The sequence below is a fragment of the Saimiri boliviensis genome, chromosome 15 (assembly GCF_048565385.1).
Source record: "Saimiri boliviensis isolate mSaiBol1 chromosome 15, mSaiBol1.pri, whole genome shotgun sequence".
Classification (NCBI taxonomy): domain Eukaryota; kingdom Metazoa; phylum Chordata; class Mammalia; order Primates; family Cebidae; genus Saimiri; species Saimiri boliviensis.
In genome coordinates this window covers 36562066-36578602 of record NC_133463.1, presented here as the reverse complement: position 1 = coordinate 36578602, position 16537 = coordinate 36562066, and the positions used below count along the sequence as shown (strand labels likewise).

At 35.9% G+C, this 16537-nt stretch overlaps 2 protein-coding genes across 10 annotated transcripts in view; one reads left to right on the top strand and one right to left on the bottom strand.

The window, feature by feature from the left end:
* DECR1 (2,4-dienoyl-CoA reductase 1) overlaps positions 1-16305 on the top strand; it is a 54736-nt gene extending 38431 nt beyond the window's left edge. Inside the window, exons 8-12 of one of the 9 annotated variants that reach the window (XR_012514075.1) lie at positions 1827-1973; positions 3271-3333; positions 3432-4260; positions 5544-5585; positions 6145-16305. Coding sequence is in view for 4 of the 9 variants with exons in the window: in XM_003940513.4 (XP_003940562.1) it covers positions 1827-1973; positions 3271-3333; positions 3432-3491 (270 nt within the window). In the remaining 5 variants the exon portion in view is untranslated. Of the gene's footprint in view, positions 1-391; positions 2056-3270; positions 3342-3431 lie in introns of those variants that run through there. The other 8 variants (XR_012514076.1, XR_012514073.1, XR_012514074.1 and 5 more) reach the window with 8 other exon arrangements.
* CALB1 (calbindin 1) overlaps positions 11859-16537 on the bottom strand; it is a 24211-nt gene continuing 19532 nt past the window's right edge. The window contains exons 10-11 of the mRNA XM_003940514.4: positions 13906-13977; positions 11859-13562 (exon numbers count right to left, since the gene is read on the bottom strand). Coding sequence (XP_003940563.1) covers positions 13449-13562; positions 13906-13977 — 186 coding nt within the window. The 3' untranslated portion in view covers positions 11859-13448. The remainder of the gene's footprint in view (positions 13563-13905; positions 13978-16537) is intronic.

Genomic DNA, 16537 nt, shown 5'->3' with positions numbered 1-16537 from the left:
TTAATCTTTTGAGATCTTTTATGCCATCAGTTTTGGCACTTTGTCTGATTTGTTTCAGTGGTCTGTTACTGTCCTCTATTTGTCAACTTTCACTACATTTTAAAGGCTCTTACATTGTCTGACATCCTGATTTTTTTCAAATCAAGAAAATGTAACTATATTTTTAGTTTAAGAGATGCTCTTGTAATTTATTATACAGGCTTAGTCTTGCTATAGGTAGCATTTTCCTTGACTCATGCCTATTCCCTTTCACTCTCAGTCAATTATTCATGCCATCTAACGCCCACATCTCTCTGATTATAAATCCGTCTGACAGCATGGATTTCACCTGTAAGTAATAATCCTTGCAGATACTCATTTCAACTTGTAATTATCTCTATTGTTGTTACAGCTGTTGCTCAGAATGTCCACAGCTTCTCTGCTCTCTCATTACCCCAGAATAACTTCACTCTCACACTCTTGGTTTTCACCTAAAGCAAGAATTTATAATGCTAACCAGATGTAATGTTGAAAGCCCAGGCAAAATTTGGTAACTTTTTTCAGTTCTGTAAACATATTGGAAAATAATACTAAGGGATATTTGGATTATAGGTAGCTCTGGGTATTAGATAATAACTTGGAAATGGCCATATTAGTTTATTTAGCAGTTTAAAGGATGGGAAATGGAAATAAAAACTTCCTGAGTGACTGGAACTTGACGGACTATCTTATTTATCTGTCATGTCAATACTAAACAGTCTAATAAAATTAGTGGAGAAAACCTTAAAAACATACCTTAAAACACATGATTCAAGATGGCCCTGTCCTAGGCATACCTGAAAAGAAGCTTATAGACACAGAGGCTTCTCTCCAAGACCCCCATATCTAGGGGGAAAAATCACCTGCATTTTTACTTAATTTATTTAACATGTATTTACTGACTGCCCTCTGTATGCAAGGGTACTGAGAAAGATACAGAAATATCTCTGAGAAAGTGCTTACCAGCAAGGAATTTATAGTCAAGCCACTGAGATAGGAGTTGTACCCAAATAATAAGTATTCACTGTTAAAGAGATTAAAAGAAAGCTGAAGTGTAGAAACTCCCTAGCATGCACTTTTTAGAACCAGGATTGGGACCAGTTGCTACACCTTGTCTCTGGGCTTTATACCCTCCTGGGAAGAACCAGAGGTCTCTCATGGAGTCCCCTGAGTGTTTGTTCTGTTTTATGCCTGTGTTACTGAGAATAACTGTCACCTAAATTTCAAGGCACTAGTACAGAAAAATTCAGTTGTTTTTATTAATCAGTGCACATCAGTAATTCATCTGGGTCTGTTCTTCACATCATTGGCAGAAAGCAAATTGGCCAATTTAGTTGCAGTTTTTCTCTCTCTAGAAACTAATTGAATTTCGACATACTTGTTTTCTTCCTTTTCCAATATTTTGGGATGAAAGAAGAAAATAAATTTCTTCTTAAATATTTCCCATGAGTCACTTTTCTGTGTTTACTAAATAAAAAGCTAGTAATACCACTGCCTTTACACTAAACTTATACATATTTCAGAGTACTTTAATATACATTTTTTTATTTGAGGCTTATAATAATTTTGTGAGGTAGTAAGATATATATCCTCATTTTACGTAGAAGAAACTAAGATTAAAAGGGTTATATTTTCCAGTGATCTACTTTTTTTAAAGAAGAACTTGGTGAAATTATTTTTTACTTACAAAGTCTAAGATGTTAAGCTGCATGGTAGCATGCCATTTTATACACATTTTTTTTTCTTAAGTAGGAAAGGAGTTGCACTGAAAAACTCAACACAACCTAATTGTTTTCTTAATTTCTAAGGGTGCCTTTAGCCGTATGGACCCAACTGGAGCGTTTGAGAAAGATATGATTGACAGAATTCCCTGTGGTCGCCTGGGGACTGTGGAAGAACTTGCAAATCTTGCTGCTTTCCTTTGTAGTGATTATGCTTCTTGGATTAATGGAGCAGTAAGCGTTATTTCTCTTTACTTTTTTTCAGGAGTGTGTTTAGGGCAGGGAGGACTGTTGTGGAACCAATCGTGACAATGCTGTATGTAAATATGATTTAAAATATGTATTTAGCTGTAAATAATATCAAAATATTACATATATTGTTTAGCCTATGACATTTATTCAGTGACGCATTCATCTATTCTCACACTGCTAAAGATATATCTGAGCCTGTGTAATTTATAAAGAAAAAAGGTTTTTAAAAATTTATTTTATTGCATTTTAGGTTTTGGGGTACATGTGAAGAACATGCAAGATTGTTGCATAGGTACACACGTGGCAGTGTGATTTGCTGCCTTCCTCCCCATCACCTGCATCTGGCATTTCTCCCCAACTCTCCACCCACTACTGTCCCTCCCCTATTTCCCCCCGACAGACCCCAGTGTGTAGTGCTCCCCTGCCTGTGTCCATGTGTTCTCATTGTTCAACACCCACCTATGAGTGAGAACATGCGGTGTTTGATTTTCTGCTCTTATGTCAGTTTGCTGAGAATGATGGTTTTCAGGTTCATCCATGTCCCTATAAAGAACACAAACTCATCGTTTTTTATGGCTGCATAAATTCCATGGTGTATACGTACCACATTTTCCCTGTCCAGCCTATCATCGATGGGCATTTGGGTTGGTTCCAGGTCAAGAAAAGAGGTTTAATTGACACAGTTCTGCATGTCTGAGGAGGGCACAGGAAATTTACAATTATGGTGAAGGAGGAGAGTCACGTCTTACATGGCAGCAGGCAACAGGGAGAGAGAAAAGGGAGACAAAGATAGAGAGAGATGTGTGTGTGTGTGTGAAGGGGAAGGAGCCCCTTATAAAACCATCAGATCTTATGAGAACTCACTCACTATAATGAGAACGGCATGGGGGAAACTGCCCCAATGATCCAATCACCTCCTACCCGGTCCCTCCCTCCACACCTGGGGATAATTGTGAGGATTACAATTCAAGGTGAGATTTTTGTGGAGACACAGCTAAACCATATCAAGTGATAAATTAATAGATACAAGTTACCTTGGTAGATATACCTTTTAGATGACCTTCGAGATTTGGTAGAGTTTTGAAATTGTGAAGATGTTAGAAATAGGATTTTAAACTCTATAAATCAATTTAGATCTAATCATGAGTTTTATCTTTAAAATTTCATCTTTGATTAAATTGCCAAAGAGATATTCCATCCAATTAGTATGGGAAAATGGTTGGTGTTTCAGAAAGTTTTTAAAAGAAGTTAGTTTCAGAGTTAAAAATTTTTTTTCCAGGTCATTAAATTTGATGGTGGAGAGGAAGTACTTATTTCAGGGGAATTCAACAGTCTGAGAAAGGTAATGCCATTTTGTGTGTATAATGTAATATGAGCAGCTAGGATACTAGCTTTAAAAACATGTAAAAAGCACATTAAATTGACATGTCTTTGTGTTAGGTCACCAAGGAGCAGTGGGACACCATAGAAGGACTTATCAGGAAGACAAAAGGTTCCTAAGACCACTCCGGCCTTCATCTTGCTTATAAACAAGGGAATAGAAATGAAACGATCTCCATCTCTTATTTTTCAACTATTTCAAGTCTAATAAATTGTTAATTAATCAACATTCATTGAGTATGTATTACATACCATGCCAGTGATAGCCATTGTATATTCAAAGATGAAATATAGTCCTTCAAAACATTAAAAAATAAAGGAGGCACAGGGAGAGTAGGTAAAGGCTTTGATAGAGGTAAAAAATGCTTAGAAGTGCAGAGAGAACAGATCTTTTTGGCTTGGAAAATCAGGAGAAACTCAATGGTGGGAGTGGCATTTGAATTACATATTGTACTATACCTATAATGATAGGGCCTAAACGAAAGAAATTAGAGGATACATACTACATTTAATAGACTATGCCTTTCTAGTATATTTTCTTTTCACTAGACTTCTGAATTATCTTCTCTGGGTAATTTAGTATTAAGTTAATTTTTACTACGACCTTTTTGTAACCTTTAATTTTTAGTATGACCTATTTGTAGCCAGGTATTTTATTTAATACTGAATAAGCTGTAGCCCTTGCCCTCTTAAAATTCATTATCTAGCAAGATAGTCAAACTTATAAATAATTATTTATGATACATTGTGATAGGTATCATTACAGCAGTATTTAAATATGGAGGAGGAAGTAATTCATTCTGCGTCCAGAATTTAGAGAATGTGATGCTTAGGAGATAGCATGCCATCCCAGCTGTAAAAGAAGAATAGATTTCTCTGGGTAAAAAAGGTAAGCAAAGTCTATAAAATATTTTTGTTTATCATCTGAATAAGTTTCACCTTTGGTTTGACTAGTCTGTCATCCTGAGAATCAAATAATAAGAAATCCAAAGTCTCAAGTCTACAGAGTTATACTTTTGAGCCTATATTTTTAAAATGTCCACTTTGCTTTCCCAGGAGTCACTCATAACATATTCACCAGACTGACTATCCCCATTGCCCAAGTTGCCAGGAGAGGAAACCAATTTCCATCTTTCCTCATCTGAATAAATCTGCAAAGGAATCCAGTTTTCCTGTTTGAATTTGTATGCCACAAGCCCCATATGGAAACTCCTATTACATTGACAGTTAATTGTATACATAAATTACATTTATTACATTTAATTGTGTATATATAGAGGAATGTTTTAGGTATGGAATAAGTGGCCTGACATTTTCTCCATATGCTTGCAGTACAATACTCTTAAAATAAAATGCAGACAGGTACCTAGTCTCTATTTTACCTTTAGTACTAACTCTGTGTATTAGTCTGTTCTCATGCTGCTAATAAACACATAACCAAAACTGGGTAATTTATAAAGGAAAGGAGTTTAATTTACTCACAATTCAGCCTGGCTAGGGAGACCTCACAATCATGGAAGAAGGTGAATAATGAGCAAAGTCATATCTTACATGGCGGCAGGCAGGAGGGCTATGCAGGAGAGCTCCCAGTTATAAAACCATCAGATCTTGTGAAACTTACTATCACACTACTGTGTTGATATTGTGTTCACACATCTGTAGTGATAGTTTATCACTCATTCCATTTCCAAACCCACCTTCCCATCCACCTCTCCCCAAACACACAAAGACCTACTCTTTCCCTCCACTGATTCCACCAGTATAGCCATATTTCTCCTTTTGGTTAAATTGATACTAAATGTTTACACTTATATAACTTAATAAGTATTATTTTTCCCAGTGTTTTCTCAACCTTTTTTTTAAATTCTGATTATATGATAAATCAGATTCTTTTTAAGATAAATACTTTTAGTATTCTATTGTTTTGATGTATTATAATTTATTTATTGGAAATAGGGCTATTTATATTTATTATTTTTATCTTTTAAAATTTTTATAGAGACAATTTCTTGCTATATTTATCAGGCTGGTCTTGAACTTCTGACCTCAAGTGATCCTTCTGCCTTGGCCTTCTGAAATTCTGGGGTTATAGGCATGAGCCACTGAGCCTGGCCTTTGTGTTAAAAATTATTATTATTTATTTATTTTAAAATATATTTTATTGTACTTTAGGTTCTGGGGTACATATGCAAAACATGCAGGATTGTTGCATAGGTACGTACATGGCAATGTGGTTTGCTGCCTCCATTCCCCCATCACCAACATCTGGCATTTCTCCCCATGTTATTCTTCCCCAACCTCCCTACCCCCTGCTGTCCCTCCCCTAATCCCCCACAACAGACCCCAGTGTGTGATGATCCCCTCCCTGGGTCCATGTGTTCTCATTGTTCACCCACCTATGAGTGAGAACATGTGGTATTTGTTTATCTGTTCTTGTGTCTGTTTGCTGAGAATGATGGTTTCCAGATTCATCCATGTTCCTACAAAGGACACGAACTCATCATTTTTTATGGCTGCATAGTATTCCATGGTGTATATGTGCCACATTTTCCTTGTCCAGTCTATCATCAATGGGCATTTGGGTTGGTTCCAGGTCTTTGCTATTGTAAACAGTGCTGCAATGACCATACATGTGCATGTGTGTTTATAATAGAATGATTTATAATCCTTTGGATATATACCCAGTAATGGGATTGCTGTGTCAAATGTAATTTATGTTTCTTTGTGGTGTTCTTTGTATTTCCTGGACTTGAATATTGGTCTGCCTTGCTAGGTTGGGGAAGTTCTACTGGATAATATCCTGAAGAGTGTTTTCCAGCTTGGATTCATTCTCTCTGTCACATTCAGGTACACCTATCAAATGTAGATTAGGTCTTTTCACATAATCTCGTATTTCTTGGAGGCTTTGTTCATTTCTTTTCACTCTTTTTTCTCTAATATTGCCTTCTAATTTTATTTCATTGAGTTTATCTTCAATCTCTGATATCCTTTTTTCTGCTTGGTTGATTTAGCTCTTGAAACTTGCGTATGCTTCGAGAAGTTCTCATGTTGTGTTTTTCAGCTCCATTAAGTCAATTATATTCTTCTCTAAGCTGTTTATTCTTGTTAGCATTTTGTCAAACCTTTTTTCAAGGTTTTTAGTTTCTTTGCATTGGGTTAGAACATGTTCTTTTAGCTCAGAGAGGTTTGTTATTACCCACCTTCTAAAGCCTATTTCTGTCAGTTCCTCAGACTCATTCTCCATCCAGCTTTGTTCTTTTGCTGGTGATGAGTTGTGATCTATGGGAGGAGGAGAGGTGTTCTGGTTTTTGGTGTTTTCATCCTTTTTGTGCTGGTTTCTTCCCATTTTTGTGTATTTATCTACCTGTGGTCTTTCTAGTTGGTGACTTTTGGATGGCGTCTCTGAGTGGATGTCCTTTTTGTTGATGATGAAGCTATTTCTTTCTGTTTTTTAGTTTTCCTTCTGACAGTCAGGCCCCTGTGCTGTAAGGTTCACTCCAGACCCTGCTTGCCTGGGGATCACTTGTGGTGGCTGCAGAACAGTAAGGATTTCTGCCAGTTTCTTCTTCTGTTAGCTTTGTCCCAGAAGGATACCCACCAGAAGTCAGCCTGAGCTCTCCTTTATGAGGTGACTCTTTGGATATATGGAGGTCAGGGAGCTGCTTGAGGAGACAGTTGCTCCCTTTTAGGAGCACAAGTGTTGAGCTGTGAGCTCCGTTGTTCTGTTCAGAGCTGCTGGGCAGGTATGTTTAAGTCTGCTGCAGCGGAACTCATAACCGCCTTTTTTTCCCAGGTCCTCTGTCCTGGGAAGGTGGGGCTTTATAAGTTCCTGATGTGCTACTGCCTTTTTTCAGAGATGCCCTGCCCAGTGAGGAGGTAGCCTAGTCACAGTCTGTGAGCAAAGGCATTGCTGAGCTGCCGTAGGCTCTGCCCAGCTGCTGTGTGAACTTCCTTGCAATTTTTTTTATAGAGGTATAGTTAGAACTGCCTCTGTAATGGCAGATTGCCTTGGTAATGGTGGACTGCCTTTGTAATGGTTGACTGCCTTGGTAATGGCAGACTGCCTTGGTAGTGGCAGACTGCCTCAGTAATGGTGGACGCCCTTCTCTTGACAGAGCTGAACTGTCCTGGGTCCAGCTGTGCTTGCTGCGAAACTCTCAATCTAGAGCATTACAGATTGCTGGTCTTTGTGGGGGTGGGACCCGCTGAGCCAGATCACCTAGCTCCCTGTTTCAGCCCACTTTTTTTCAGTTGAATGGGTGGCTCTGTCTCCCAGGCTCCAGTTGAAACAGCTTCCCAGATTTGTGTGAGTTTTTGTGCGGAGACCCAGCTGAAACAGCCGTGCTGGAAACTTGTGGTGCTTTTTAGCCTGGGAATCTCCTGGCCTGTGGACAGTAATAACTCGTTTGGAAATGTGGTGTTCACTCACCCTCTGCGTTGTTCTCTCTGAGAACTGCATTCCAGGGCTGGTGCTATTCGGCCATCTTGGATCCCTCCAAGCAAGATTTTTTATTTTTTAATGTTTTTCAAGAATGCTGATGCCTCTCCCAATGCATTTTAAAATTAGTATTACTATTACTTTTGATTGATAAATCACAATTGAATTCATTTATGGGGTGCCTTGTACATTTAAGGGATACAATGTGATGTTTTGATAAATGTGTATAATGTGGAATGATTAAATCAAGCTAATTAACATACACCTCTCTTACCTATTGGCTTTTATGGAGACACTTGAAATGTAATTTTATTAGTTATTTTTAAATATACAACACATTATTACTGACTATAGTCGTGCTGCAATAGATCTTAAAACCTGTTCTTGCTATATGAAATTTTGTATGCTTTGATCAGAAATCCCTAACCCCCTTCTCCCCACTCCCCTAACCTCTAGTAAACTATCATTCTTCTTTCTTTCTTTCTTGGTTTTTTTTTTTTTTTTTTTGAGATGGAGTCTTGCTCTTGTTGTCCAAGCTGGAGTCCAATGGTGCGATTTCAGCTTACCACAACCTCTGCCTCCCAGGTTCAAGCGATTCTCCTGCCTCAACCTCCCAAGTAGCTGGGATTACAGGTGCATGCCACCACGCCCAGCTAACTTTTGGTATTTTTAGTAGAAAAGGGGTTTCACCATGTTAGCCAGGCTAGTGTTGAACTCCTGACTTCAGGTGACCTGCTCGATTCAGCCTCCCAAAGTGCCAGTCATCATTCTACTTTCTACTTCCATGAGTTCAACTTTATTGGATTCTATACATAAGAGAGATCATAGGTTACTTTTATTTTTCAGTATTATAAACTTTGAACATTTTTGTGTGTAACACATTTTTAAAATTTGGAAGTTTTTCCTCATTTCTAGAAATAGTATTAATCAAAGTTATGAAGCTTTTAAAGTTTTTTTGATATACATATCCAATTGTTATTCTAAAGATTTGTATGAGTTTAAACCCCCCTGAGTAATGTGTGCCAGTGCCCGTTTCAACAAATACCTGCCAACAATGACAACTATTCAGCTATTTTACATGTAACAAATGATAGTTCCATTAAAAACTTATTTAATTATTAGTGAGATTGCATACTTTTTTATACTTATGAATTTCTTGTCTTTTTACCTATTGGTATCTTAATGGAGTATTGTAAAAACTTTGACTTGTATGAGTTTGCATGCAATTTTTTCTTCTGCTAAAGAAAAAAATAGTTCTTTTAATAGTTTCTTAATCATTTATTACATCATTATTATGTGTTATTACAAATGGTTGATGAGAAAGTAAAGCTTGCCAGCCTGGCAGAGAGGATCAGAGAAGAGAGATCATGGAGATATTGACTAACAGATACTTTTTCCTGAGTCTGAAAGATTATCCATATTGTTTATGGATAATCACTGTATTCTTTGACAGACCACATGTGGACTGTAACCACATCGGTGTTCACCTTAAGAATGATTACTTTGTCACTCAATACCTTCTGTAAGAGTCCTGCTTCTGTTACACTAGTGGAAGAGTTAGTACTCAGTAAATTGAAGATTATTGGTAACAGTATCACTCATCTTCCGATTAACATGTGAAAACACCTCCAGGAAATGTTTCAGGTATAAAGTGACAGCCATTGTTTCCTTATTGTTCTTGTGGAAACTAAAGCAATGAGAATTTAATGACTTTGAATTATAGAAGTTTAGAGCTGGAAAAGCCTTAGAAAATGCAAATTCTCAATGTTTTTATTTTACAGTTGAGGAGGCTGCAGACCTAGAAAGTTATATGACTTGCCCTAGGTCACACAGTAAGTCAAGCTCACGTCTCTCACCCAGGTGGATATTTCTTGCGATCATAACTTAAATCAAGAGACAATACCAGGGTTTTTAGGAGATAACAGTTACATTACAAAAGCCTTGAAGAGGAGAAAGCCCATCATTTTTTTAGCTTGTTAGTTGAAGTATGACTTCTAAAAATGCACAAACCATGAATTGTCATAATACAAATGCACTCAGGTAACCATTCTCCAGGTCAAGAAACAGAACATTACCAGGAACCCAGAAGCCTCCCTTCTGCCTACCATCGTGACTCCCTTCCTCCTTCTCACAACTAACCACTGTCTTGAATTCTGACCCTATCGTTAAGCTGTTTCGGGATTTATATAAATAGAATCACAGAATATGTATTCTTCTGTTTTCTTTCTTTCTGTGTGGCAATTGCCAATGCACTCTCATTGTTATATTTTATAGAATATAAGGAGTATATGAATATGCCACAATTTGTTAGTTCTGCTCTTGGTGGACATTTGGATTATTTCTAGTTTGAGGGCATGCTAAATACAAAGCTACCATGAACATTCTATTCTTTTGGCAAAAATTTATACACCTTTCTCTGTTAGACTGATTATCCTTAGAAGTGAAATTGCTGGCTTATAGGGTATGCATATGTTCAAATTTAGTAGATACTGTCAATGGCTTCCAAGACTATTTACAATTTAATCTCCCACCAAGCTGTTTGAGAACTTCTACTGTGCTGCATCCTTACCAGTAGTGAGCATTTGAACTCTTTTTACTTTAATCCATTCATGAGTGTGTGGTGGCATCTCTTTGTTTTAATTTTGTTTGAGACAGGGTCTCACTCTTGTCCCTTAGACTGGAGTGCAGTGACATGATCCAGCTCACTGCAGCTTCAACTTTCTGGGCTCAGGTGATTCTCCCTCTCTAGTAGCTGGGAATACAGGTGTGTGCTACCATGCCTAGCTAACTTTTTGTAGAGACAGAGTTTTGCCATGTTGCCAGGCTGGTCTCAAACTCCTGGGCTCCAGCGATCCTCCTGCCTCAGCCTCCCAAATGCTGGGATTACAGGCATGAGCCACTGCACCTGACCAATTTGCATTTCTCCTGATTCCTAATAGAGTTGATTACTTTTTATATGTTACTGCATTTCACAAGGTATCTTCTTGTGAAATACTTGTTTAACTTTCTTACACATTTTTCTATTGGGTTATATTTTTAAATGTTGGTTTCTAGGAGTAATGTTAATGTATTTTTGATATGTGCCTTTGTCAAATGTATGTGTTGCAAATATCTTCTTCCACTCTGAAATTTGATTTTTCACTCTCTTAGTAGTTTTTTTTTTCAAAGTTTATAGTCTTTTTATGAACAGAAATTCTTAATTTTAATATCAAGTCCAGTTCTTCATAATTGGATGTGAAGAAGTATTTTCATGCATGAGGTACTGAAGATATTCTCCTGTGTTGTTTACATATGTTTCACATTTATATTGATAATAAACTTGGAATGAATTTTGTTTGTGGTACGAGGTAGTCATTGTGCCAGTAATTTTATATTTGCCTTTCTAGATTCATTTTTTTTTTTCATTCTTGACGCTTTTCTCTCCTTGAGGAAGCAGATCTGTCATGTATAGGTAAGTATGACTGATGTAGCTGAGGTGTAGGAATTTCTTTCCTTGATAGTGCTCAGGAATTAAAGTCAACCATGATAGTCCTGTTGCTAGCTTCATGACAGTTATTGCTACCAGCTCTCTAGGAAGTCTCTTCAGATACTTCCCTAACGTAATTTGTTTTTGTTGTTTTTCTTTCTTTGCCCATGCTGTTACTGTAACAATGCCATACTTGGTAGAGTTTTGATGCATACTTGGTAGTGAACAGTTATTTTTCTATGATAACTATTAACTATTCAGTTTTATTAGTTATCTATGAATGAAATTTAGGAAAATTCTGTATGTTCCTTTGGAGATTCCTTTGGAGATCTTTCATGAAGAAATATTTGACTATGTCAGTTGGGCAGAAAACTTGAAATATTTGGATACTTTGAGATTTCTTTGTAAATTTTAATGTTAGAGACACCCCTGAATTTAATCAAGCATCCAATATTTCACAGAGTCAATTTGTGTTTATTTAGATTCCTTAGGCCATAATAATTTGAGCACCCTACATTTCCACCTGCATCCATCATGAATTGCATGTCAGCTGACATTTTGAAGAAGAAACAAATACAAGAGATTAAGGTTATTTTCTTCTTTATTTATTCTTAGTAGTTAAATTCAGTCTAATGTCAGTGCTTCCATTTACACGCTAAAGGCAAAGCCAATCTCCCACTCACTCACTCACATCATTTAATGAATTTTAGTTTTTGGCAGATCTCATTTCTATTTGTTCTTGAGGGAAACAGATAGCTCACATTTTTTTTGTTATTTTTATGAATTCAGAAAATAAGTGTTGAATTTATAGAATGAGGACATTCAAGCTGACCCAGAATGATCATTAGCTCTTAGGCAGTAACTATAAATTTCACATGGACACATCTCTCATAGCTCCCTGTTTCACAATCACAGAATCTAAAATCACCAACTGTTACATGTCAACTAAAATCAGTATAGGATATTCTAGCTACAAGTATGTGAAACTGTGACTTAGATGTGTGTTAAAGAATGTTTTAGAATCTTCTTGCTAGATAAGATAAATGATTACATTAGCATTTCTTTTCAGATGTTATTTTTTAAACTCATTTGAAACTATTTGCAGATAGAAATAGAACTATTCTGAATGCTGATCTCAATATGAAATATAGAATCCACAGAATACACAAAAGTATTGATGATACAACATTCAATAATCAGGATGCTATGAATTTTACATTAAAATTTAATTATGTAGTAAAAAATAGAGTTGTTATAGCTAGAAAAAAATATTTTCAGAGGCAGCAGATACCCTTGGTGGAAATGAACAGTTCTACATAGAAAGAAAATCCAGGAAGTATGCAAACTAGACACCAGAATACGCAGTATATTAAATTTAATCAGAGATTACACAGAATATGACATAAAACAGCTGTTGACTAGAATAATTATAATCGGCAACATGTGAAAACAGTTTAGAAAATGGGTTTAGGTCATATTCTCTGACAGTAGGCTTGTTGGAAATACAGGCATAGAATCAGACAGATTTATGTGTCATCTGGTGCTTCCTTCCCTTGCTACCATATCAACTTGAACTGATAGTTTTGTATGGATTCAAGCAGTAGACCTGCTGTTGATTGGTAAACTAAATCTGTAATGAGACTGTTAACTTCATAAAGCCACAATTATCTATTTATTGCTAATTTGATGAGTATTTTAGATGCAAAAGCACATTCCTCCTAATATGGTGGGAAATATAGCTTAGAAATATTTTGTGGGACAGTTTGATGATTGTCTAAAGTAAGAATGTTTGGCTTGTCATGTATAATTGCATTATTCAGTGACAAATATGCATTTGCACATCAGTGACAAGAATTTTAGAGATGAATCCTGATGGAATTTTTAGGGAAATCTTGTTCAACTAAATTTATGAAAGCAAGAATATGTTATTTTTTAAAATTGGGTGTACTGACTGGCCTAAGCAGACTTTCTTCTTTTCAGTCATATAGTTACAAAAACTGTGTATTACAAACAGTATAGAAACAAGCTGAAAAGAATGAGCCACACATCCTGGATGATTATCTATATGCAGTTAAATTTACATATATAAAAGAAAATACAGCCTACTCCCTTATAGTGCACAGTTATTTTTTAGATACAATGTATCACTAGCAAGTGGTTGTGGCCACCAATTCTAGTTATCCCCAGCACAGAGAATAAGAGCAAGATCCGTTCGGTACAGCTTCCCTCCATCCGACAAAGCCATTATGTTCTTCTTGTATGTTGTAATATTATTAATATCCAGATCCTGTATTGAACATAAATGGCATTGTAATCCAGTTAAATATGGAAGTTAATTAACCACTGTCAAGTGATAAAATGTGAGATGAAAACTACTTGTTACGTCAATCCATTAACAAAACAGCTGGATTAAATTCTTAGACAAATGTGAATAATCACAAGGTTGTTTTTTAAAATCTATTTATCACAGTTACCCTGATTTAGGCCAGAACTAAATTGAGTTAAGAATTGAATTCTATTTCTGCTCCTCTCTAAATTTTTAAAGTAGGTTTCCAAAATGAATGTGCAGTTGCTTTTGGATGGGTCCATAGAGTCTGCTTAAGAAGTAAGTGCCACGGTAACTAAGTTACCTGTTTATTCTTCTCACACAGATCCTTCAGTAAAGCATCCAGTTCATTTTCATCTATGTATCCATTGCCATCCTAGGGGAGGGGAAATAAAATAGTATACAACCAACTTGATCTACAGTAGTGGGAAATGAAGTAAATGGAAATAATTGGAATCTTTTTAAAAAAATTATACTCAAGTTCTGGGGTACATGTGCAGATCGTGCAGGTTTGTTACACAGGTATACACATGCCATAGTGGTGGTTTGCTGCATCCATTGCCCCGTCATCTACATTAGATATTTTTCCTAATGCTATTCCTTCCCTATCCCCCAACCCACTGCTATTCCTCCCTTAGCCCCCACCCCCCAGGCCCCGGTATGTGATGTTCCCCTCCTTGTGTCTGTATGCTCTCATTGCTCAACACTCATGAGTGAGAACATGCAGTGTTTGGTTTTCTGTTCTAGAAAGTCTCTCAACTGCATACATGGCAGATACTCTAATCTCTTATGTCAGGCCACCCAAGTTTTTAGCTGCTCCAAAGTTGTAAGATATGCAAGGTATTAGTTACCTCTCATTCAATACCTTACATTTGTATAATATTTTGAACTTTTCAAAGTACTTACACATGTAATTCACTTAATGTTAGTAATTCACTTAATGTTAGTAATTCACTTAATGTTAATAGTATCTTCTGGGACAAGTGAGGAAACAGGGCTGGGGAAGGTATGTTGTTCCATGTCACACCAGGTGGTGGCAGAGTTCTACTAGAGGCCACAGGTCCAGGAGTAAACAAATTAGAAGCAAAGGGTGTGACCTAGTGACATCACAAATAACCTTTATTTTGCTGGATATTTTCCCCTAGCTTAATCTTCATTCAATCCTGCAAACTGGTGTTATTATTATCTGTTGTTTACAAATGAAGAAATTGAGGCTCACATGAGTTTGGTATCTTGTTCAAAGTTTCAAAGCAGATAAATCATAATGTGGGATTCAAATCTAGGTTAGTGTAATTTGGACATACCATAATATCTTTCCTATGAAAGAATGAGTTGGTTGTGTAATTTTAATAATTATTTTCTTTATATAAAAATGATTTTCTTTATATAAAAAGAAAACCCTAAAGACTTCACAAAACACTGTTCAAATTAGTAAACATATTACAAGTTGTGGGATGCAAAATTAACAATTGAAAATTAGTTATGATGATAAACTGTCTGAAATGGAAATTACAAAATCCTATTTACAATAGCACCAAAAGAGTAAAATACTTAGGAATAAAGTTAACTGAGATGAAAAACTTATACATTGAAAATTATAAAATACTGATGAAAGAAGTTAACAAAGACATAAACAAATGGAAAAACATCCTGTGTTTATGGATTGAAAGGCTTAATATTGTTAAAATGTCTATACTACTCAAATACATCTACAGATTCAATGCAATCACTTCCAAAATCCCAATGGCAATATTTATACAAATAAAAAAAATACTGAAATTCATACGGAACCACAAAAGATCCCAAATAGCCAAGAATCATCGTGAGAAGAACAAACCTGGAGATATCACACTTCTTGATTTCAAAATATATTACAAGCTACATTGATTAAAACAGTAGGGCACTGAAGCAAAAACAGAAACATAGACTAATGAGCTCTCAGTTTCACATGTTATGGTCAACTGATCTTTGATAAGGTTACCAAAAACACAGAATGGGACAAGGATAGCTTTTTTTCAACAAATGGTGTTGGGTTAACTGTACAGCCACATGCAAAAGAATGAAATTGAACTTTTAGCTTACACCATATAAAAAATAAATTCAAAATAGATTAAAAAATTAAACGGTAAGATCTGAAACTGTAAAACTCCTAGAAGCAAACATTAAAAAAGCCTTTATGGCTTTGGTCTTAGAAATGATTTCGTGGCTATGAAACCATAAGCAAAGGCAATACAAGCAAAAACAGACAAATGAGACTATATCAAACTTAAGCCCTTCTGCACAGCAAAGAAAACAATCAACAGAGTGCAAAAGCAGCCTACAGAATGGGAGAAAATATTTGTAAACCACATCCCCAAAATGGTGAATTTCCAAAATTCATAAAGAACTCCTGTAAGTCAATAGCAAAAAATGAATAATCCAATTTAAAAAAAAGGGTTAATGAATTGAGAAGACATTTATCCAAAAGGGATGTATAAATAGGTAACAGGTAAATGAAAAAAATGCTCAACATCCCTAATCAGAGTAATAAAAATTAAGCAAACACTTGACACCTGTTAGAATGGCTATTATCTAAAAGATAAAAGACAAGTGTTAGTGAGAATGAAGAGAAATTGGAACTCTTATACACATTTGTGGAAATGCAAATATGGTGCATCCACTATGAAAAACAGTGTGGAGAGTCATCAAAAAATTAAAAATAAAACTACATATGATCAAGCAATATCAGCATAAGACAAATACTGCATGATGCCACTTATATGAGGTATCTAAAATAGTCACACTCATAAAATAGAATGTCATTGTCAGGGCTGGGGGAAGGAGAAATGAAATGTTACTAATCAGTGAGCATAAAGTCTCGATTATATTAGATGAATGAATTCTAAAGATCTGTCAATATTGTCTCTATAGTTTACTATATTTTAAACTTAAAAATT